This window comes from Sipha flava, unplaced genomic scaffold (genome assembly GCF_003268045.1).
Source record: "Sipha flava isolate LNK unplaced genomic scaffold, YSA_version1 241_pilon_pilon, whole genome shotgun sequence".
Taxonomy (NCBI): domain Eukaryota; kingdom Metazoa; phylum Arthropoda; class Insecta; order Hemiptera; family Aphididae; genus Sipha; species Sipha flava.
Window position 1 is genome coordinate 227,753 of NW_020272889.1, and position 27,445 is coordinate 255,197.

Sequence of the window (27,445 nt, forward strand, 5' to 3'; positions counted from 1 at the left end):
GGGTGGGGGACCTGGTATTATTGCATTTTGATTAAAAAATATTTTTAGTTAATTATGTTCAATTCATCCAATTTCGGATATTCTAATAGTAAATGAATGGTGTTTTGCCATTATAATTTAATATTACATTTTGTTTACGGCTAATTAATATGATACTATCGAGGGCCCAGGAGTCGATTTCCCCTTTGTCTCCTTGGCCAGTTTGACCCTGATTGTTTTGTTGAAAATGTGACTGAACAAGGTGGCTAACTCTCACCACGGTTTTTGAAGATCTTTTAATCCTGTGACTCTCTCTATGGTCTCAAACATGGGTGGATAACTGAAGCCTTACGCTCTCGCGGTGTCACATCATCGTTGGTCAAACGTATCATATAACCGCTTTAGTCTTTCGTCGTCTGCCACCCGTTAGTCAGACTGTGAACAATTCTTAACCGTTACCATAAGACGAAAGATACCAAACTGTTGCCTGCTAGCGTGTTCTATATTAATACGCAATATTTGGTCGTAACTCATTTTTCTTAAAGGAATGGTCTTAGTTTTATGTATAATATTTTTAGAATAAATACTATGCTAAAAGATACCCTTGGCGTTGCAAAACGTTGTTAAATTACGATCTACCATTGCACATTTGTTGTTTTCGGTTTGCGAACATAAGACTTTAAAGCAAAAAAAAAAACTAAAACAAATCATCCGTACGAATTCGGAAACGCACTTTATTTCTGTTAAAATATGTGCAATATGAAATGTAATGTAAAAATAAATACATAATAGGTACGTATTATATGTCGTTAACTCAAAAGTAACTCGTGCATTCATCATACTATAAGTTAAATATAGTTTTAATAACATAAAGTACAAAAAATAAAAATATTTCAATTAACTTTTTATGATATAACAATGTACAATAACTTAATATATAATTAACAAATATGATTAGATAATTAAAAAATTTTTTTTTTGCTCTAATAATATATATTTATACAACAAAATATATAAAAGCTTAAAAGCATATTACTATTAATGATTAACAAAAATATAAATATGTATTTACAAATAATTTATAAATTATCGTTCAATGTTAATAACATTACCGATGTAGGTTTGTGTCTTATAATCTGCTTAAAATATTTTTATTGCGTTTACATATTATAATAATAAATAAAACTTGAGTTTGAAAACAAAATGTTTACTATTAAAATATTATTACAACGTAAAATTAATGGAACAGCAGTATAAATACATAAAAGGTAGTACCGTCATTGGATACTTATGTAATACTATGTCTTAGAATTTCGACATTAGAACTCGAATTTCAAAAACATAGTAATTCGATTAGGGTTTTTTTATTATTATATATCAATGTATTGATTTACATTTCAGGAGTTATTGTCAGTTTAAAGCTTGATAACTAACATGATTTTCGTTATATTTGTATATATATACTAACCAGCGTATGCTTAATATTATGCATAATATAAACGGTTCATAGAAGCACATATTACTCATGGTAAGTTATCAGTGTAAATATTATAATTTAGCAGCTGGTTATCAAAACCCGCCATTAGGTGCAATCCCTAAAATATTTACTGGAATACAATTTTTTATGTTATATTATCTACGCTTATCTACACTTATCGTCACAAAATAAATATTTCATTTATTTTGTCATGATATTTACGACTTATTTCCTGGCTGAAATCGGTATACGAGAAAAAATATCAAACGTAGCGTATAGTAATGTAATATAGTATGTCTAATATACAAATATATTTCTACGAAATACTATATTATGTTTAAAATGTAAAATTATTATACGAACAAGACGTACGAAAAAATGCGTAGGCAGGAGTGTTTTTTTATAAGTGTATTAATATTATTGATATTGTAATCAAATTATTGCTGTTGAACGGGAGCGGCTTTTGATGTTTTCCAATCTTTAAATATCAGATACACACCTGTCGCGTATACGGCTGCGTTGATGATTCCAAATAACTATGCGCAAACAAATCGTACGGTAATAATTAGTCAACGTTCACGTATCCACGTGAATGTAATAATTATGACAAGATCGTATGTATTATTTATTTATATGAATATTTTACATCTAGCTTGAACTCACCCCGGCTGCTATGTTCGGGTTCTTGTAGTACGAGTGGTACGGTCTGGACCAAGCCGATAGTTGTACGATAAACGCGATCGTGTACAGCACGGTCAACAGGAGAGTGTTGAAAAATTCCTGGAAAAAAAAATACCCAAAGATTTTAGTTGGACATGTATAAAATTTTCATTTACAATGACGCATGTAGACGTGTACAAAACGTCCCAATAAGTATCTTTAATACGCCATACATTACTATAATACTAGTATAAAACTATTTAATCGATACTACTGCACGAATATTATGTGTATAACAAATACCATACAAATAGATCATTCTTACATCAATCATAGGCGTGCGCAAGTAGGGTACCGCGTGTGTTCGGGTACCCTCTGAAATGTTTCATGGGGCTTTATAATTTAAGTTTATATGTTGTTTATAAGTTGTATGAGCCCGTATTTAAATTGATATTGCTCAAATTAAATATAATTTATTCTAAAATATTTGGTTATAAATAAATTATGTTTCGTAGTAGAAAAAATAAAACAAAATGTTCTACATTTTCTTGCAAATTGACTACATAAGTACAAATTATAAATAATTGGTTATCTAAAAAATATAATATTCGGCTAATATATCACAATAAAAATAAAGTTATGTTTATTTAATTATAATTTTTTTTTAGTTTAATTTGCTTTTGTCTAAAAAAAAAAAAAAACATTACAGCAAATTTAATTATTTATAAATTATAATTTATTAAGTATATCTACACATTTTATTAAGATAGGGCTTAAAAGTATTGTAGGCACTACCTGAAATGTATGTATGTGCGATTTAAATTAGGACTTATCTAAGAATTGTTATTTTGGAATTTTCTTTGTCATATTTTATATAGTAGCTTCCAAGTTATATAAGTTAGTTTTATATAGTAGTTTTCAATCATTTTATTAAACTACACATATTTTCGTCCAAAGCTAAAAATGAATTTCGAATTCCAGAACGTTATATATATACTGAAATGACGCCAATGTAAAATTATTTCATCATAAATTTACTTTACCGTGAGCACCCAGTTGATGGGGAAGTTTATGGCCTCCCGGATGGAAAGCAAGTATACGAACGACCAAATGGCGGTTGCAATGAAACTGATGATGACCACGAACAAGAACCAATTGGTTCCAGGTAACCTGGCCGGCGAAGCAAGTGCTAGACAAACTATTCCGATTATCTGAAAAAATTATATGAAATCATTAGGGCCGTTTAAATATTGGCAGTATATTCGTATTATAACATGGATACAATAAATTTTTCCTCTTGCAGTCTATTATATTATTATTATATATTCTTCAAATATTATTGGAATTGAGGGATTGGGATAGTAATATTATCCCTCGTCTTCAACTTCCATTTACGTTTTATTACGGTCCTCCATATTTAGGTACAACTTATTCTTACTTCTCGCATTAATACTGTTATAGTATCACTCTGGTCCAACAAACATCTACAACTATTTTTTTTTAGACCTTTTACTCTTTTTTCTATCTACTTTTATTCCTACTTACATTATTACTATTTTCTTTTTGATACTAAGATAGGTATTACATAATAACTACTTGAATACCTACGCATAACAGCTATTATAGGATGATATGCTTTAAGTATATTAATAATAGTTTTAAAATTAACTATTAAGTTACATTTAATATTTTATTCAGTTTTCAATTTAAAATGTTTGTATAATAATATTTTTATTTTTTATTAAGAAAAAGCTTCAACATCTGGATCATTAGCTTTTAATTTAACATAGACTTACTTAATATTATTTATATACATATTTACATAAAGATAGCATTAATTAGATTTGTAAGCTTAGCGGCGTTGTAAAAAAAATTGTAAATGGAATCAGTGTTTGCTCCGTGTTGGTAGGGTGGTTGAGATACTTTGTTTTTCTTGGTAGTTTGAACAGTTGAGGGTCAGGTGTTCAATTGATAGTGGTTAATTATAATATTGGCACGTTCCTCGTGGGTAAAAAGGTGAGAATGGTTGAGGTGTGTATAATCTATTCTAATTCTTGTAGTAATAGTGTCTACTTTACGGGTTGTGTTGATGGATGTTTACCATTTTTTAACTGTTTTTTTTTTTTTTGTATTTTTTAATTTGTTATTAGTTACGTTATTCCATTAGGATTGTCATTGTTGGATTGATATTTGGTTGATTATTTATGATGTATCTTTGTATGGTAGTGTATTAACTTCAGTCAATTGGGGGATGATAATATATAATATATATATATATATGATAATATTATTTTATTGTAAAATAATTAGCTATAACTGTATGTGCCATATCTTAATTTTGCTTTGCTCTAAAATCAATAATTTTGTCCCGTTTCTAGTCAACACTAAAATGTAGTTAAAGATTAATTAAATTAAATTTAATAATGTTTCAAAATATTATCCCTGTAACGTTATCAATCGCTGATTTAAGGTATGCATACAGTACAAATTTACACAAATTAACAAATATATAAATATTCATCACGCGCCATAGGAGTTATATTGCATTGGGTATATTGAACTTATTTTTATTATTGAATGCTTTTATATTATTCGAATGATCGTCGGTGTTCCAATATACTTCAATATATAATATTACCCAATTGACCGCCCACGCCTATGATATATGTATTATACATATATAGTTATATAGTATATACTATAATAGTTATTGTCGAAATTGATAATCTACAATAATGATGGTAATCTACTAGTTCATCCATAAGTGTAAAATAAAAAAAACTGAAGGTTACCTACTTATTATTTTTGTTAATATATATGGCTGGTACCACTACATCATATTATACCCACGCATGGTTACACAGGGGTTGACCATGAAAACCAACGAATTCTCGTCTGGTACATGTGTTCGCAGACAAACACCCATAACATTGTCATATAACATTTCATATTTGTATATCCGAAAGACGAAAACGCAAGCTAATAATAACTATTTATAATGCACTAATGTGCTTAACACAACAGTTATAAATTACATGTTATAATTTTTATAATATTCTATACTTGATATGTTATTTTGCTCGTACACCGGACAAGTATGATATATATTCATATTCTAGTGTTTTATGGAGTTTTCCTACCTATTTATATCAATACGTAATAATAATAATAAAAATATAATGTAGAGGTTAATACGATAAAAAACCCTTATATTCTACATCTGTTGATTAATTTTCCATTTCTAGAATGCTATGGATTATATTAAATATATAATAATACCATTATTATAATTTATATACAATTGTTAACCTACATCAATAGAACCTCTAAATTGTGAACTGTTACGGAGGAATTTAAAAAATTCGTTATTAAGAAGAGTTCATTGTAGTTAAAAATGCAGGATTCTTATCATTTTACATGTTATGTGTTTTTTTCCGGAGAATTGTTATTATTCTAATACGGCACGGCATATATTACAAGAATGTAAATAACGGTCTGGTATTTAATTCAATGACTGCGATGCATGTTTACTTCGTACAAGTACACTAATAAGTTCTAATAGGAGGTGTTTTATATTCTATTCCGTCAGTAATAAATCATAACTCACGAGTACCCTGCGGTTAAGTTGTTCGACAACTGTTGCGCATGCGTAAGGAATTTAATACTAGCAACCGAAACTTTTTTGACAAACTTTAACTAATGAAAATGTATGTATTGTATATATGATGTGCACGGGAATTACCTTGATTTATCTATATTTAAAAACATACTTCCAAATCGATTTTAAATAAAGTTAAATTGTCTTCTGCAGTTTTGCCGGGGGTGCGGTCAACACTATTTGATATATTAATCACAATGGATCCAAGACAATGGTATTTATTTTGTTTTATAAAATAAGTTATAAATATAATATTGGTAAAATAATTATACCAATAAAAAAATAAAGTAATGCAAAGTAATACAATAACACGTAAACATACTCTATTGACACATTATCTACATATATAATATATACAATGTATTATATATGTATACATATTATACACCCTAATAAGTAGAAGAAAATACATATTGAATTTTCTTACATATTAGAAACAGCATTAACTTATTTGTGTGATATATCATTTAACGAAAGTATCAATTGTTAATTTTTTCGTAGTGACGTTGACATATTTTGAAATAGACATTGAAGAAAATTGGCCTGCCTTAACATTTGGCACAATTTTAAAATAAACAGAAATGGCGTTACTGTATGTATATATTTATAGAACAATATCAATGCGTTAAGCTCAGCATAAACACATATGTTGAATGTTCGAGAATTCGAAGGACCACACGATCCAATATAGTATACATATTTGTCGACTATTTCCCGATGTATCATTGTAAAATTGTGACCGCTTAGTCGTTTTATCAAGCCTCAACATGTCTACTATAGTTAATTGTTACCTATGTATAGGTTATGATATGTAATACGTGTACCGCAGGACAGTGCATTTTTTAACTAGTTAACTAGGCGACACAAATGTCGCCCAGTGATTATACTCTGTCGACAATATTTTGAAAGATTGGGCGACATAATGCGAAACAAACGTGTAATATTATAATCGTACTATGGTATTATATTGACTATTTTGAGAAAAACATTTTTTGTCGTTCAGTGAAAATTCCTTATAAAATGCACTGCCGCAGGACCTGAAGAATAAAGCTTATAATGCGCGTACGTGCATTATGTACCAGAGTGTACTCGTATGTACATACATATACTGACCAATCATTATTTTTACACGTAATATTATTTTTGTCACCGATTTTTATTATTATTATTATTTTTTTGTTCTATTGCCGTGGTTCAAAAAATTATTATAATAAAGTACCGTTCGCGCTAAGCACAAAACACCAGCTACCCATTGCAGTGCCGGATCTAGGAAATCTGACGCCCGGGGCTAGTAAAAACGCAGTACCCTTACATAGATGGAATTCACGGCTTTATATCAATTGCGCCGAAAATCGCAGGTAAAGGAAGAAAAATTATGGGATGGAAAAAAGGTATACATCTATTGCACCGGTATAAAAAGAGTATAATTTACAGGCATACAATGCAATAGATATTGCACCGATCGATATTAGAGTTAATACATTTTGTGATTACCTCATTGATACATATATTGATGAAAATGCATTTTGTCCCCGTATCTTTAGTCATCGTGTAATATAATATGTTATATAATATTATCAGGCGAAAGAACAACAAATGCTTGTGAGGCATTTCACTCAGCGTTTGGGAAATATTTTTACTCTCCCTATCCAAATATTTTTGTTTTTTATGAAGTTTTAAAAATAATGTAACGCAACAATCATAATACGTATTCTCTTAGTTATCACAAATAGACCAAATTCTACATTTATGACAAAAAAATAAATAGTAAAATAGACATAACTAATAAGACCTAAGACCTTTTTAAAATGTGTAGGATTAGTGTAAATATATATATAATATACTATTAGTGTTAATACCAAGTATGGAGAATGATAAGTTTGATTTTAATTTTAATTTTTGTTTTTAGCCATTATGATTTTTATTTGTACTGTATAATTGTTTTACCGGCACAATAGATATACACCTTTTTAATATACCCTTTTTATACTAGCTCAATAAATGTATACTATACAAGTATTTGTCGTCAACTCAAGAGCGTCCCTATACCAACAGTGCCCAGGTCAAGCATACCCACTTGCCCCCTCTAGATCCAGCACTGGTTTGTTGTATACATATGTATTAGATTATGTTGTGTTTACCCACAGTCTCGCGAACAGCAGAATCGACCGAATTGACATTAAAAATAATGTTCTTTCTTCCATATTTTCTTATTTTATTAAAACCCCGACAATATTAGATTACAAATAAAATTACACACCACTGATAGATTTATAACAGTTATATTTGTATCAAATAAATATATATTTGTTCACTGTATAAATAATACGCATGAAGATACTGAACATTTTAATAACAATTGCAATTCGATGACAACATGCGTACGTGGACGTACACTTTTGACCGAAATACTGCACAAGACACGTCCGTCAAAGATAGATAGGTAAAATAATAATTTTTATTTATTACTATTGTATTACAAATATTTCTCTGACATATTCACGTCTCATCCCAACACTTTATTACCATATGAAATCACAACCATGTTGTAAGTTACAACTTGTGACTATCCTACATATCTGTAACATGGAAATTATCTACAATTATATTTATACATCAACCAATTAAACCCATCAACCTAACCCTTCATTATAGACCTCTAAGTCTACTTCCTATACTCGCCAGCTTAATTGAAAAAAAATCGTTTTTAGAAGGTTTAAACCTATAGTAAAATCACAAAACATCATTATCAATGCACAATTCGGTTTCCGGACTAACCAGTCCACAATCCAATAGGCTAGTTGATAAAATCGATTTCTCATTCGAAAACAAAAAAATATTGTTCAAGAGTTTTCCTGAACATAGAGCAAGTTTTCGACTGAATTTTGCATGATGGCCTGCTTTTCAAGCTATAACTTTTTCTACCAGATTATCTTTACCTAATAATTCACTTATACTTAGAAAACCGTTCATTTTTTGTGCGCCAAGGAAATTAATTATCTTCCCTTTTTCATATCCATAGTGGAATCTCCTAAGGAAATAATTTGTTTCCTGATTTTTTCAATATATTTAAGTCCGATGTTCCCCAAACCGACATCATTCTAGCTACCTGAGTACTATCCTCTAATATTTATCCCGTTGTAGCATCTCTAGCACTTCATCATCATTTAAACCTAAATGAAAATTGTTCACTAAAATTAAAAATTAAAATAAACGTCGATAAGACCATACATACTCCTTTCACTGTTAACAAAAATTCCAACGAGTTGCAATTCCCTCACAAACACATGTCAAATATCTTGGTATTGTTTTAAATAAAAGACTTACCTGATCCTCTCCCTCTCTCAAAGCAAAAAAAAAAAATTATTAAATACGAGCCTTTTTGTAAAAAAATATACTCCTAATACACAAATCTATGATTAGACTTATTTGGGCTTACGGTGCCCAAATCTGAGGTTGTGCCAACACTTATTATATTACACTACTAATGCTATAAGATAATGTCTATATTTTATGTAAATAATGTCGTAAAATCAATTATTCGGATCACACGTTTATTGTGACCGTACTCAGATGGTAATTGGTACTCAATGTGTGCGTTATGTAGTTTTTGCATCACGAATCACACGACCTCTTTGCATATGCAGCAAATATGAATACTGTAGTATAATTGAATAGTTCCGTAAATGGGCTTGCGGACGCACCTGACAAGCCATATCGACCATATTGTTGCATTGTAGTTAATGATTGTATTATTGCAGATTAACCGCACCCATAGATGCGCGGGGAACAAGACGATTTTAACGATGAGCACTTAACGCTGTGCGAATGGTTCATTACACTAAATTTATCTTATTACATTACGCAGCATTTACTAAATACTCGATACAAGGGCTTTTTTATTGCAGTCAGTGGCACCGACCCTTTTTTATATCACTGTGGTCAATCCTACTTACGAGTATGAGTACTCACCCACTCACCAAAAACTCATAAACACCAACTATTGTATACCTGTTAACTACTAGTATTTACTATATAGTAAATAAAAAATATTATAGAATATTTTTTTATACAATGATAATATATCTAGCACTCATTAAGTTATTCCTCTATCCATCACCTAAAAGAGTTCTGAGGTATTTACCCCACTTACCATACGTGTTCGGCGCCACTGATTGCAGTTATTTAGTGCTATAATTTTATATACCATTATATACCATTTAAAGACAACAAAATTAAGATTTTAATTAACAAATATTTTCTTTTATATTAAAGAAAAATGTACAATCTATTCAATATAGAACAATAAGTAAATATAATGAATAATGTATATAAGAAATTAATATGAACCATGTGATTGGAGGAACAAACCCATTAAAAACACCCTCTTTGATTGTTATTTATTAATTTATTTTTATTTTTTTATTTAAAACTTACAATCTGTATTCAGATTAATAATTAACTATCAATTTTTTTTTTAATTATAATAGATAGCGAGGCCAGTTCCTTTTTAGGAGTTGTTTAGGATCTTAGGGTAGGATTTGAGAGTAGTGGTTTTAATTAGGCTGTTTACAGTGTTGCAGATAATTTTTAGGTCAAATAAACTTGTGGGGGTCCTTGCCAACACATACCCCTAATCCGTAAACTCTATTTTATTAAATTCTAAATTTGAATAAAATGTATTACAATTGCATTTAAGTTATTACTTTGTAATGCATTTTATAAAGGTAAGACAAATACAAATTTTAAAATAAAATATAAAGAATACATGTTTGAAATAAGATGAAAAAATACTGCTATGAAATTGATAATGACTGTTTAAGAAGTTTTGTGTAATGATATCACATATTTTGGTAGTACTTCAGATTCATATATATAAATGCGAGATTTTGATTTAAAAAACACCGATTAGCTATGTTAGATAATATGTTCAGTTTTTATAATAAACTTATTTAATATACTTGTGCGTATACACTATGCATAGTATATTATATTATATACATATTGATGCTCATCTCTGGTTCATGACGATTCTTATAACTCGTTAATTATCATGCATTATAATTTTAATAGAAAAACGTTTCAAGTTTCCGGCCTACGCTCTCATGACATTTTTTCTTGCGGAAAACACGATTTATATCGTCTCTTTATTTATTTTGTTGACGAGTTGTTTTTTTTTTTTGTGTTATTGTTAAATTTCTCTTTGTGAGAATAAACTGGAGAAAACGTCGTTCCGTGGGTTTAATTATCAGGAAATAGATTTCACAAGTAAAGAAAAGAACTGTATAATATACTCGCCAAACTATATAAAGAGAACCCGATAAAAAATCAATATTATGTCAGTAAATTCATTGTTTTTTGTTACATTTTTTTTTACGCTTCAGTAATATTCAGTCACTGAATACAACACATTACATTTTTTTTGAAAACGCGTCTTATAGAAATTAATTATAACTTATTAATATAATATGTTAATTGAAAAGAATATTTTTCTTTTTGTTCCCGTGTTAGACGTATATTCTACTGGAATAGTACGCACTTCACAATGTGATTTTTATAATATTTTGCCCAGAAAAAAATGGTTTTTATTAAATATGTGTTTGTTTACGGACGATACGACCACAACATAATATTATAACAATGGTAGAAAACGTTTTGGGACTATTACAATAGAATTTAATCGTTTTTCATTTTATTCAAACTTAATAATGTCAATAATTTTATTGATTACTTATTGTATTGTTGCACAAATAATGTTTACTGTTTTTATATTATTATAATTTACATTATATTATGATTGTTTTTTTTTTACAAAAAGCTATACATTCAAAAATAAATTAAAAAAATCTTTATATAATTCTGTTTTTACATACTTATATAATAATTTGCTGATTTAGTGTATCAGACACTAGGACACAAATATCTTAAATTTCTTAATATTACGACTAAAACATAAAAGTTAATATTTTAATAAAATTTTGTAATATTTTTTTTGTTAAATATTTCTAAAGTCTATTTTATTTGTTTAATTTTGTTTTCTTTAAATCGAATATGATCATTATATACAGGCGTGGATCTAGAAATTAAAGAAGAGGAGGATGGATGAAAAAATTTACTTTATGTACATAAAATCATAGGCTTTAAGCTTAAGTTTTTAAAGTGAATAAAATAATAATCATAAATTCATATTATAATATAATAATAAAATTACCTATTGTTGCATACATTAAATAATAACATATGTAAAAGTGCAAAATATGTAGTATTTGAAAAAATTCACAGTTTATTAGCAAATTTATTTACTTAAATATATTACTTAATAAATATTTACGTGTAGGTATTTGTTTATAATTGTTTAAAACAGTTAGCCGTCCAAATGCTCCTGACCCATGATCAGTGCCGGATTAAACATTTGTGGGCCCCTAGGCAATTATAATTTTGGGCCCTATAAAATTATTTTGTACATACATCTTTAATATTACTATCCAATAATTAAAATAAAAAGCTTTAATAATAACCAATTATTACTAATAAATAAAATCATGTTTATTACATTTTTATTTGCACGAAAAATTAATTAATTATTATTTTTATTTTTTTCAAAATAATTTTATTATTATTACTGCATATAACATCTACAACTTAATATATATTATATTTCAGAATGACTAATGTCCCGTGAATTCGTAAATAAAATACAGGATTATTAAATAAAAAAAATATAGTTTTTCGTTTTCACTGGACTCCTTAAATGAGTGAGGTCCTAAGGCGAGAACCTACTCTGCCTAATGGGTAATCCAGCATGGTTCACATTTTTTAAATGTTTTAATGACGAAAAACTTCTTTCAGCACTAGCTGTGGTAACTGGTATAGTAACAAATACATTTAATAATGATTTTATAATAGGAAAAAATTCATCACAGTGTTTTTAAATCCCTGTATCTGGTTTCATGGTTTGAATATTAGTCCATTTATTCATCCAGATTGATATTTCTAATTTTATATCCGTTTCTTGGCCTAACCAATTCTTCACTATATACTCGTATCATCGCAGATTTATTAATATTTTATTTATCATATTTATCAATGTATGATGGTATCAATCCTTTTAAAGAAATTGCTTCTCGAAGGTTTTCATTGAACCTTGTTTTTAAATAAATAGACAGATACAGAGGTAACCTTATTTCTAATAGCTTGTATTTAATACCTTTTAGAAATAAATAAATGAAATTTGTGATTGAAGCAATGTGTATAAACTATCAAAAGCTGTTTTTTTTTTAAATAGGTACTTGAGCACTATTATTTCTACCAGACATATTTTTTTTCAAACCAACCGCTATGATTAAGTCGATTAAGAATTATATAATTATCAATCACTCCCAAATGTCAATAAGCAATAATATAATATAATATGTTATAAGTATAGTATTGTTCTTCTATATTTTAATTAATAAACTGGATATTAAAGTACTTTTGAAATATTTTTAGTACCTAAAGTGGAGGGGACTTCAGTCCCCATAGCTTCCTCACCATTTTATCCACGCCTGTTTCTAAACAAAAACACCATAAATATTTATAAACAATCATCAAATAAATATCTAATTAGTACAAATAATTTTTCGGTCATTCAAGAATTTCAAATCCCCCGGTTTGAATTTTTTAAAAATAAAACTGAAATAAATGTTTGTGGTATGATGTTTCAAAATGCTTATTATAGTGAAGTATCTTTTAACGACAGATTTTATTGCACTTAAAAAAGTATTATAAGTTTTGACAATTTAAAAGTGTATTTGTACTTTGAAAATTACCTTCTTAAATGTTTTGTTATACCTACCGTATAAAAACGTACAAAAATTATTTTAAAATTAAGCGCAAACAAATATAAGCATACAAAATAAAATATGTGCATATTTTTTGTGTTTAAAATATCATAAATCTACTATAGTTAATAATAATTTCTCGATTAGGATATGGTGATCGAGTGATATGTTTTTTAATAAAATACTAATTAATAATCGCTTGTATACTACCACTACCATCACCTATAATCTCTTTTGCATTGCGCGCGTCGAAACTACGGTATTCGTCAGAGTATAGGTAATGAATTTCAGATTTATTCCATTAATGTATCATATAAACGTCACATGTATTTTATATTTTCCAAATAATTATTGCTACAAAGTCGTAGATATAATAAGTATATTTTTATACTCGCTCTCACCGGTCTTACCGCCCCTGAGCAATAATATTCGTATTTCAGTAAGTACTAGAATATTTTATAAACTAATACAAGTATTCGCTCTAGGATTTTCGAATAGTATTACTAATATGGAAATATTTATGCAAATCTGCATTTGTATCTATCGTGCGTGTACTCGATTTTCGTAAACTGCAACAACTGTTATGCAAAATATTAAGCAGTCGATTTGAAATAAGTAAATTAATCTTACTCGTGTACATTACTTTATTGTAGCTATATTTTTAATACATGAAATAATAAGTGCAATACAATAATATACGTTAATGCAATTATTGCAGAAATATAGGCACTACAGCTGTTTATTTATTACTTTCATTATTGTGTGGTATATATTTTTATAAATATTTATTTATGGACTGTTCGTCTTATACGACCATATAATGTTATGTATTTAAACGTGAATTCATCACTGTACATTTACTATACTCAATAATAAAACGACTGGAATGATGATTTTATTTTTTTTAGAAAAAAAAAAAGTTAGTTTGTCACATATTATTTGAAAAATCCCGCATATTATATACCTACAGCAAAAGTGCAATAGCAGTTTCAAATGGTATACTATCTGAATGTGAAAATATCCATGAAACGCGAAAGCGATACCAAGTATAAAATTCGGACGGTATTAAATTATATGTAACATTCATAGGGGCCGATTCCGACTGGAATACAGTACGCAATGAATAATACGTAATGCACAAGTATATACATACGAATTATACTGAAACTGTACACGAACAGTTTCGCGTAACAAGTTATTGTGGGTTAAAATATATTTCAATAAAATCATGATGGTTTTAGCCGTATACACATGGGTTCCACATTTAAATTTTAAATTTTTTATTTTTTTTTTTAACGCAGTTGCCAGTTGGCTAAGAATAAATATTTTATTTCTAATCATGTTTCGGGGAAGATGGTCGATGTAATAAACAAGAATAAATGCAATTTTTTTCATATAAACATACATATATGGATAAACGTAAAAGGGGTATCGTATTTAACGTAAATAAATCGTAACATTCAGATTTTATTCAGTGAATCGTAGTTCACATAAAATTATAACAAGAAATTAGCATTCAACGTGTTTTTTTTTTTAAAAAAAATAAATGCAAGCAGTAACCTATAATATGCTAAGTTATTAATCTAAAATTAATACTGCCATTAAGCAAGGTGTTTTTAATTGCGATATCTTTAATCAAATATAATAATGAAACATTCATAACTGTTTCAATTCATTAATTCTTTTATAAATTATATATTGTAAACCTAAATTAAAATCTAATGCATGAGAATTAATAAGTCTCATATTGTTCAACATTTAAAATTTAAATCCCAATATTATTATACACCATACAGTACTTAATTATTATAATTATTGAGGAATGAAAATTAAAAATAGCAATAACATTAAGCTATAAATCAGATTATTAAAAAAGAGAAACAGCATAGTGGTTGATAGTGTTCGGCAAAGAGCATCGATTTTAAAGGTTATTAAAAGCTGGATAAACATTAACTATCTGTAATTATAAAAAAGTCAAACATTAAAAAAATACAATCCTCTAGCACACAGAAATTCTGCCAAAAATTAAAAAATAGATTTTATTACACTTTCAATAAAAACCTGAATAGACACTAGAAGTGTTTCCAATAAGTATAACTTACTGAAATTCAATTTTACAGAAACAAAAACATTCAATAGTACTTCGTTTTATAGTTACAAAAATGAAATTATGTTTTTATGGATTTAAATTTATTTTGGTCATCATTATTTATTATATAATATTTTTATATAACTTTGGTTTGAAGTAAAATAATTAATCTAACGTCTTATAAATTTTAGATGATAATATAGAGTTAAACATGTTTTAGATATTAAAATTTTCATAAATTCAAATTTTGAAAATTAGTATTTAGTATTTAGTATTTAGCAAAGAGTAGAACATAAAAACTAGAATCAAATTACATAATATAAATTATTATAATTATCAATTTTAATATATATTACTTTCAAACGGTAGCATTACAAAATGTAATCCAAATAAAAATAAATTCACAACTAATGAATTTTGCATATTCATTTGATTTTTATAATCTTAGATAATGCCAAATAAAAATATAAGACGCAAAAAAATATTTCATACTTTTATGAAATAAATTACAAGACTTACTGCTTTTTCACTGGTTTAGAGATCTTAAAAAATACAAGTGTATGCCATATTATGAGTATTTAGAATTCTAAATGTTAATTTAACATGAAGTGGTTATTATTGTGTTACCACCTACAGAAAAACAAACATCTAAATTACATAGTATTTTACTTAAATTTTATTTTTTAATCTAATGGATGGTTTTATAAACGAAAAGAAGGAAAATAACTTTTAAGTGTATATATTTTTGTTATATTCTCTAATGTTTTTTAATAACTAAATGTTTGGGTTTTTTAAACATATAAAAAAAGGATAGTAAATAATCACCTCGATTTTGGTGTATCACTACGATATCCGTTTACTGAATGTTGTACTAACTATGCGGTGTCAAATCTTTAAAACAATAGCTAGGCTAAACTGATATTTAATGGCCATAAATACTTAATCTCTGATTTTAGATATAAAAATAAATTAAGATTATTTAGATCTGTATTTATAATTTGATAAGATATGTCAACAATTAAATATTAATCATTGTACACCTATATGTATATAAATGTTAAGAAATATTTGAAGAAAGAAAATGCACGAACACATGATGACTTATTGACAGGGCCGGCTCAAGGTATAGGCGAGCAAGGCACCTGCCTAGAGCGGCACTTTAATAGTAGTAGCATTTTCCAAAATTGACTCGTACATTTTTTTTAGTTCGATTGGTGTTAGAAAAATATTTAAATGAATTCATTCGTGAAAACCACTTAACTATATAATACAATAATATTGGCTAAAGTTATTATATTACTTCATATTACGGCCTACGCTGAGGGTTTTCAATTATTTCAAAAATATAAATAACCACACAATCACTTCCGCGATTTCCGATAGCCGCTATAGTAATCTAGATAGAAATTATTTTTAAGTCTTTCTACGTATAATTTTATACATAAAATAAAAAATTACAATTTTTTTTATGTAGATATGTCATATAAAAAATAGGGGAGGGGCTAAGTCAAAATAAAAGCTTATTTTTTTTTTTTTTTTTTGAGGTGGCAAAATATGATTTTGTCTAGTGCTCTGTTTTTGCTTGGGCCGGCTCTGCTTATTGACTTGACACGAATACAACAAAAATGTATGTCGTATTGCAGGATTATACAACTACAAACTGTTAATGTAATATTGTATTCTATCTTCTGGAATCACTGAGGTAGGTTAAATAAAACGAATTAAAAATGTATTTCTTAAGTAATTATAATGCCAGTGTATAATATGGTTTATCTCACAAATCGTAATAGAATAGTCGGAACAGTTTCTTAACAATTGCTGAAGTATTTCCTGTACTGTTATAATAGACACATGACCCAATACATGAACAATTCGTGGTTGAATAATAATCAAACCACACTCCGCGAGCCAATTATACATGCATATCAAATGGAAAGATTGTTGGCGAGACGAAATCTGTAGAAAAACAGCCGCGTACTGTGTGGTGGTACAAAATGAATACCGCGTTTTTACTGTATACGCGATGCTGACAACTACTGTCAATCACACTTCATATTTTTTTTTTACATAATATTATTATTTGTACGTTAAATTTCAATTATTTGATTTTTCATAAAAATATAACGCGAAAGAAAGAGACTCTCACGCTTTGAGACCAGGGCCCAACGTACATGAAGTACTACGTATTCCTGCTATGCTGCCGCTCCGGGATTAGGTCATTAGGATTAATAACCTCCAGAGTCAAGGGATCACGAGGTTTCTCTCGAATCTTACCAACAATCGAGGAAGTGTAAATCTAGTGAAAATACATAATTCCACCAATGTATAACTAATCGAGTTAATGAAAATATTAGCATACAAAAAAATGTATTATAAATTAAAAAAATTGACAAAATATATTTTCAATTGTAGTATACAACTACAAGTAGGTACATTAAAAGTACACAATTCGTCGCGACGAATTCTACTTTAATAGACTTAAATACACGACGGATTGATTTGTGCGTAAATAGAATACAACGAGCTGTTATAGGTGTAACAATAAGATACGAAATAGTCGGGAAAATGACGTGGAAGTCGAAAAATTAAAAACGTACCTACATAAATCAAAGTGTACTCGGATTTCTTTTTAAATAAGTTTTGGTGTACTCGCAGGTCTCGGCATAGATAAATTTTAAAAAAAAATATCGGCTAACAGAACTGCGTTGTATAGCGAGATGGCGGAATAAGAGATATTCACGAAAAATTGTTTGAGCGTCGACGAAATAAAAACGGTTGTTCGTCCGAATAATAAGCATTGTGTCTGACCGTTTGTGACCTGCGAGATGGCGTAACAGCGGTGGAAGTGCGTCGCGATCGTTGTTGCGCCAAGACTGTTTGCCGTTCACGATTATTAGGACGTCGGCGTCAAGAACGAGAACAGAGCGACGGTGGTTCGTGAAAAATGCCGATCACATATACGAACAACGCGGTAACAATATTACGACGGTAAAGCGTAACCGATTCGCGGACGTGTTCCGATTCCGAATAAATAAAACGTTCGATGCAGAACATATTAAAACGCGCGCGGCATGCCGGTATGCGAACGTGCGACAGTAATGCACGCGGGCGGCGAGGCGACGGATAATGGAGCGATTGATATTATTTACACGCGGTCCGTTTAACGGTATCGGGATTCGAATGCGCGTTCGAGAATACCGATTAGTCTAGGTTCACGTGGACGCGCGCCAGTTTTTCGCGCGTTTTTAGATACGCGGATTTCTTATTCGTCGTCCACATGGCGCGCGTACACGCGCGTCGATCGCGATAACGACGCAAGAATCTATTTCCGCGCGAACACGCGCGTGACTCCGCGGATTGAAATTCCATATATCATCATCGGACCGTTCAGTTGACACGCGCGTTTCGATGCGAACCGTCGAATTCTCATCTACGGTTTTTGAAAACAAGTGTTATTTTAAATACGGAAATCGAAATAGATATGTTAATTAATGAAATAAAAAAAAAAGCCCTGCCATCTGGGACATTGTCATCAGCTTCTAAAGAGTCTTTAATCATCTCCAATAGGTCGTTAAATGATTTAATGGACATTTCAAAGTAGTTGAAAAATTTGTCATGGTGCTCTATTGGTTTAGGATATAATGTAGCACTAAATATAATGCAATAATAATCTAAGACTTAAAGAAAGCCTTGTTTTCAAAATAGGATGAACCCAATATTTCCTTTCCGTCATTTGTCTGCATCTTATCATCCTTCGATGGACGGGCAATAAGCACACAGTATCTATCACATTCATTCTTCATGAAAATTTTAACTATACTAAGTAGTATGGTTTTTGACTAGAACATTCCCGTACAACGCGCGTGACACGCAGCCATCTGAACGGTTATACGCGCGTCCATGTGAACCTAGCCTTATTCTGAACACTTGCAGTATTACTTACAAAAAACTAAAATTCAATTAATATGTATGTATATTTTTAATTGTTAGCCGTTGACAATCGACGTGAGGCGGATCGGCGCAAATCGTGCCGAGAAAAATCTCGCGGACAATTGCGACGGCAAATACAATTTGAATCGATATTAGACGGACGACGACGCGATATCGGAGGTTTTCCGTCGGCGGGGGATATACTTCGGTTTGGCGCGCACGAGCGTCTCCGTGGTTAACGCCCGCGACATCAGCGCAAATCGGACGCGCTGTTCTTACGCGATAATCGCATTACCGATGCGCGGTGTTTTACGCACGCTCGCGACCAAGTCGAACCGCGTAACGAGACGGAGGACGTGGCGAAACGACGCCTTCGGGCTACGATGATGATTACATCCGCGTTTTCTAATTTTTTTTTTTTTTCTACGTACTATTCGTACACGCCGGCACAACGGTTACGACGGGAACATCGTTTTCACAGTTGAGAGACGAACGGTTTCGATAGAGTTTTTCTTTTTCTTGCGTTCGACTCGATCGGTTCCGCGAACGCAATACGTCGTACGTATAATAATAAGTTATGATAAATCTATAAGCACGCCGTCCAACATGTTATGTTTTCCAGAAGTGAGCAGCTCGCAGACGCGGAACGTTTAATTTAAGGAGCTGACAATCGACAGGGTCGACAATCGCATGCGCAACCGCGACTCGACTACGTAGTTGATTCGTGTTTGTAAACGTGAATTGTTTTGAACATTACTAGTGCAGGCGGATGGGGATTTATTTCACGCGTATAAATCGTCAACGGGTTTTTTTTTTTTTTTCTAGAAATTTATAATGTTGACGGGATAGCGAAAACGTATAAATGCGATTACAAACAGAGGAGACTACGAAAATATTACCGACTAACGGAGATATAAATCAAACGCCGATGGTACATCGGTTCCGTCTTAAAGATTAACATTCCTACATCACTTCAACAATATTATTAACATCGTATGAAGATAATATTATTCCCCGTAGTCGGGGAAAGGATGTTTAATTAAATATCACTGCAGCTATACGGCTACAAGTCCTGCGTAATATTATATAAAAATGTAGTCATCCCGAAACAAACGGTTGAAAAATATCGTTTCGTTACTCTCAGACTCCTATAAGAACTTGCCGTACTTCAAATTGGTTTAATGTGACTTTTGCCACCACATTTCTTATGCACATCAACACTATATCATTGCGACTAAGATGGTGATTTTGTAAGATATAGACGTTCGGGAAAATCACGGTGCACAACGGTCCGTCACGGACCAGTAAATAAAATGCCGTTACAACGTACAAGGTACTAAGGTAAATCTATACACGTATATATAAATGAGAGAATGGTTAATTGGAGATTTTTTTCTAGTATGACGAGTTACGAGTCTGCGACGACTTTCCACCGACGTTATCCTGGTATTCTTCTAAAACCACTTTTATTGCAATCTACGTGTAATATTACAAATACGTGTGTAATAGCTATGGATAGCTGTTACACACACTTTTCTTTTTCGATGTTTAAACCGTGAACTGAGGAGCTATTGTGTTAACAATGTTACTTCCCTTCAAAATACTACGTGTACCTATATCATATTATACATTCGCACACGGCACACAATTTGTTGAGTTGTTTCCTATAAAGATTTTTTCTCGTCCATATATATATATAATTTTTATATTATATTCAGCCATGTGCTCGTAGTAAATTTTAATAATTTAATTGCATCGATTAAACGATGGAGCATTGTAGCGTTGTCCGCCTCAATTGTCACCGTCGATCAATAAAATATCGTTTAAAAATAACATTAATATAACAGTAGGTAGGTAGGTATATATAACTGCACACTAGAACCTAGTTTATTTTTCAAAACCTTATACATTTTTTAATCATTAAACTTCATATTCTGACATTTAGTTAGGTTATAGTTGAAAAAAGCCTGTTAAATACATCGATATTAAAACTAATATAATTTCAAAAAATGTTGATTATAAAACAGCTAATTATTGAAATCCTCATATGGTCTAGTAAACTTGAAAAACAATTAGTTGTAACGTATAAAACACGTAAACGATTACATGTAATTTTATTAACCTTGTAAATTAATTCCATTGTTCTTTTTACAAAATTCATATCAATTTACGACCCCTATACCGAATATATTCTCGGAGAATATTAAATGACATGTTAGCCCGCATGGAGGCACATGGAGGCAAACGAGTACAATATAATATGTAAACTTAAAATCCTCAGCTACAAGCGTATAAGTTTATGTTGAAAGTTTTCAAATAAAAAGCAAAAAAAACCAACAAAAACAATTACACCGAAGCGACTTCGATGAATTCACGAGTTTTTACGGTTGGAAAAAATAATAGACGTATAATAATATACGTTAATAGACATAACTGCCTTATTAGAACTTCGATATAGTTCATTTTGACACGTTGAAATAATAATAACAATAATAAACTTGTCAAAAACAAAAGAGACCCAAAGTGATCCGCCGCGTGTATCGTATATTATTCACCGGGGCTCATTATTAAAATTGCTTATTAACCAGCGAGAATTGGTTTAATTATCGTTCAATTAAGATGTTTAAGGTCCAATCGTACGACGTGCACCGGTCGGCCGAACGCAGAGTGTGTCGGCGGAAGGACAAGACGACTGTTTGCGTTCAACAGGAAGCGGAAAAAATGTACATAATACGCGACGACGGTTTGTATTTATTAATGAAAAACAACGCGCGCGCGTAGGAGTCGCAAAAGCACCGTTGCGAGTTCCATCGTAGTCGTCATTCGTCCTACTTTATGCGTACCGCATTATAAGTATCATAATATACCACGCACGCGCATACATGCACGTGCATTTATTGGGGAAATACTGGATTAGCCGATTACGCGTGATTTCTAAACCATAAGGTAAACATATGAGTACAGCTGTTTGTAGCCCAATATTGTTTTACTGGTCCGTGTTTCGTTCTTCTGCAGTATAATATTATGAAATTATTATTAATATTGTTTTCATAAAGATATTATATTTGTGCAACATGCACAGTATACATATACTTCACTGCTTGTACGTAATTAGGGGTGAACCATCTTAACCCCAAATGTATTGTAGTAACGATTTACGGTATATACCACTTTATTGCATATCATCTAAGTCCTAATAATATTGAACTAGGTTAATTACTTACCCCCCCCCCCCCCCCCGAAAATTAAAAGCATCTATTTACGTGTCTGCATCTGTGCATGACTCGATGAGTGCGTCGTGCAAGTGCAAGATTTAAAATGTAAAATGCCGTGAAAATATATTACACGAAATTGGGGAAAGAAAGTCTTCTGTTTATTTTCATTTTACCATGGTTTTTTTTTTTTTTGTAGTTCATGAATTTTTATTTTTTATTCAAAATAATGTCAAATCGTGACAAAGTGTTTATAATAATGAATAGCATTCTTAGACTTAAAAAATATTATTATAGCGTTACGTTATATAGTTATGCATATTAAGATAAAGTATCCTTTTCATATATGTAAATATGTAATATGTAAATAAAAAATATAATAATGATGTTTAAATAAAGCTTCGAATAAGCAATTACGTAAAAAAAAAATGTACAGTTCTTTAACTGTATATATGAGATTACGCGGAGGAAATAACGTTTTTAGTCTTTTACATTTATGTGATAGTAATAGTATAGAGTAACAATGTTAAAACGATCGCGTACACATACGTATATATTCCATATTTACAAGTTATAATATAGTGTATTATATGGGTGAACTTTTTTCTTTCTTCACGTGGGTTACCACCAGTGTGTCACAATAATCTATTTATGTTTATAATATATAAATGTTTTCCCCGAACCCCGACATCTAACCCACAGTTTTTTTTTTTTTTACCGCACTCCGTTTAAATAATATAACTTCCATTCCTGAACCGAGCAGGTTTTTGATGGCCCAAAGCTTTATTGTTATAATTGTTTCGTGAAGTAAGTCGTTCGCTGTAGGCCATCGAAATTTGCATGTGCATGAACATTGAATATTAAATCTTTGACGTCATTTGACACAGGAATCAAAATATCATAAATAAATAACTATCTGCCATAGTAAAAAATAGCTTAGACTATCGTATTCGATAGTTTCTTAATGTAACTTATGTGTAGTTTTTAAACACAATTATATGCTTCGAGCGTGGCGAGGCTAATTATAATTATTAGCAGATTTTTAACGACAATATAATATTATTATTTTTTTCGGAAACAAACTTACGAGTATGTCTAAAAATAAAACACGTATATCAGAGATTATACGTAAACCGTATAAATAATATACGTAAACCGATTGATGGAGTTTCTTTCAGTCGCACTCATAGTTAATTCATTTTATTTCATTATAGGCCTACTGGTGGCAGTGTCATAAATAATAACAGTTTAAATTCCAGACTAAATTAATTAAATCTGATAAGTTTTTGAATTAATGCTAATGATGTAATAATTAACTGTATTAAATTAGTGCAATCAATAGTTCTATATGTGAGTAAATAACTAAATTTATAACTAGGTCGTATATTTTAAGACGTACAACGGTATAACTGTGGATACGCCGCAGTGACTTCAGTTTTTATTTTTTTTTTATAACGGACAAGAACGAGATGATATATATTTAAAACTCTGTCTAAAGATTTTAAACAATTAATACGCGTCTAACGTGTGTTTATCAGTCTTCAATGTTCTCCTTGATTACCGAGGATTGGCCGAAGGGACAGGACACGTGATTCACGTTATTATTTGGAAAAGTAAGCAATTAATTTCGTTTTTGTGTATTGTTATTTTGTTCGATATAGCATAATAATAAAATTGAGCGTTGCCTTTTACGTGACAAAATAAACGTTATTATAGTGACCTTGTAGAAATAAGGTGCGCCAAGAACGCTAAAACATATTTTGATGAGATTATGCCATGGTAGTGGCGTGGGGCTTGGCTAATGGGTGTTTTTTTTAAAATGTATACGCGCACTTAAACAAATTTTTCTAAAATGAAAAGTAAGAATTTAGTAACGTTTATAGTGAAGTATATGAAATGTTTGATGCATTTAGTTACAGTGGTTATTTTCTACACGTAGAATTGTTAAATTATTACACTCAATAATAATCTACTGTAAATTAAAAAAGAAAATTGTACTGATTGATCATTTTAAAACGTGTTTATTGTTTGTTTTTTATAACGTAAAATTGACTCATTATAATTCACAAACCAAAAATGTAATGCAAGCCACGATAGCATTTTTCATATTACCGTAATCTATTTAACTAAATATTTATTCTAATAATAAATTTACATTTAAATTTTTATCCTCGGTCACTACTAAGTTACTCGAATATTTAAATCTAAAATCTCGTTATTTTTATATTATACCTCTTAGTCAATAACTACCAAACGTGAGAGTTATTGGTGTACGTTCTTAGAAATAAACGATCTTCAATCATTCATTTTAGCGTTAAGATCATTTAAATTTGATATAATTTCACTAGATTGCTCAGGTTTTTTCACAAAAATATTACACTAATTTATGTCGAGTTATAAATAGAATATGATGACAATCTACACCAACACTCCAATTGACCATTAGAGCGTAATACAAGTTAACATTCATTCTGGACTGGAGTATTATGATTCTGACCAATGTATGTATAGGTGTGTATAATTAAGGGGAATTGTTATTAGTGCTTATTAGTTACGACTGTTATTCAAACGACTTTCAAAAACAATAAACATATTTTAATTTCAAAAGAATAGGGGATAGGTCTTGTGTTCAGGATGATAATCAAAAAAAAAAAAAAAAAAATGGAATGTTATAGTTAATACATGTGATCACTATATAAGGTTTTCTTAAAAAAATTTATAAATTTGAAAATGGCTCGTTAAAATATTTCAGAATGTGAAATATTCGGTTTAAAACGTATAAATCTTTATAAAATTTAGTACTTACCAACTGCGCTAATTTCAATATTCCGGGTATGGTTTTGAAATAATTGTAATTAATTTCCACCCAGGAAAAAAAATTGTTAAGGTTTCCATTTTCCACTCCAGGTTTTCCTGCAGGTCTGGAATCAGGATTTTGTACGGTAACGACAGTATCCGGCATAATTGTTTTCGAATTTATTGTTTTCGAAAAATAATATAAGTACGTAAAACTATTATAACTTGAGTTATTTATAATTTTTTTGTGAATGAGTGAATAACATTAACCCGTCGTTGCTCGTATGTTGACTGGAATTGAACTATTCAGTAAGGTTCACGCGGAGCTCCGGTCAGCTTCTAAACGATATTATAGTAGTGTGGCGTTTAGAGAGGGGAAACCGAGTAACCGAAGTGATCTGTGTATTTTATTTTCCTTGCAGACTATACATATATAATTATTTTTTACGTTTTATTTTTTATCCATATGACTATCTATATTGATACCATCAATATTTTCATTAATTCTTTCAATTATATGCGTTGAAAACATTTAAAACATTTGAGCGATTTCAAATGATGAACGTTCTTAGAAACAATTTTAACATTCTATCAGCATTTACCATCACTTACATTTTAAATCGTCTTCTATAGTATGTATATATAATTGAATACTATACTCAATGCATATCTGTATTAATACAGAGTACATACAATTAAATCTGATTACTCACTTTGTATAGAAGCAAATAATTATATTAATAATAAATAAAATATTTTTATATGACTCGACGACGGGAGTTTATTATCTTATGGTTTGTCATAATATTTATACATATATATGTATGTATATATTTTATATGAAACATATGAAACATATTCTTTTGTTATTCTTAACATAACAACGTCCACCTACGTCGAATCCTACGTCTTGTCTAAATATCCTATAATATTAAATAAGAAATCAAATTGTATATATGTATCAATGTCATATACTAATAAAGTTTCAGCGGTTCTAATTGTATATACTACTGTCAACCATAGATCAAAAATGTAAAAAAGATTTTAAAATAACAGTTATTTTCGTTATATGTTACATTTTTTAATGATAAATAATATATTTACTAAATAATTGAACTAATGTATCTAAACTCACAGTTAAAATTTCATGAAAATCAGTATAAGTAAATTTAAATGTTATTCTGTAGTATATTTTATGTTTATAAATATGCACAATGATCATGTAAAATTAATATTATTAGATCTAATACAGGCAATATTTCATTATGACCTTCTGATGGGAAGTTAAAATGTTTTCACTATTTTTTAACAAATATTTTTATACTTATACGGAAATAAGACGATCAATAAAAGTATTAAAAATAAAAAAAAAATTTTTCTTAAATTAACGCATAAACTTTAATGTTACAACATAAACTGATGATTTTTCCTACATAAAAAACAAGACATACACTACAAGAGCTTTATGTTTATTTATAGATTTTAAATTTATCATTAAATTTTCAATTATTTATTCGTATATTGCATGAACATATTAACTACATACTGTACCGAACCATAAAGTTGTAGAATGATGACAAATATTTAATATAATGTATTTACATGTCTTTTGTAAATAGAGCAATAACCCCATAAAAAAAATAATGACATGACGACTAATTTAAAACAAATAAGTTACACCTGCTTCAACAATTGTATCCCATTTCTGAAAAATATTGTTTGACATATTTTCCTCGTTTTTCTACCGTAGCTAACCTAACCTTATTCTATGTTTTGTAGTTTTTAATCACGACGAATATGTTTAAAATGCGCCGGAACACCTTA

The 27,445-nt window shown here is 29.7% G+C and overlaps 1 protein-coding gene across 1 annotated transcript; it reads right to left on the minus strand.

Annotated features, from left to right (window-relative positions):
* Positions 1–1,346: 1,346 nt before the first annotated feature.
* LOC112684107 lies at positions 1,347–25,952 on the minus strand. The gene is made up of 4 exons (XM_025555428.1): positions 25,632–25,952; positions 3,160–3,327; positions 2,120–2,236; positions 1,347–1,992 (listed from the first exon to the last, which is right to left on the minus strand). The coding sequence occupies exons 1-4, from the start codon at positions 25,785–25,787 to the stop codon at positions 1,894–1,896; spliced, it is 540 nt and encodes a 179-aa protein (XP_025411213.1). The 5' UTR covers positions 25,788–25,952; the 3' UTR covers positions 1,347–1,893.
* Between the last annotated feature and the right edge of the window lie 1,493 nt (positions 25,953–27,445).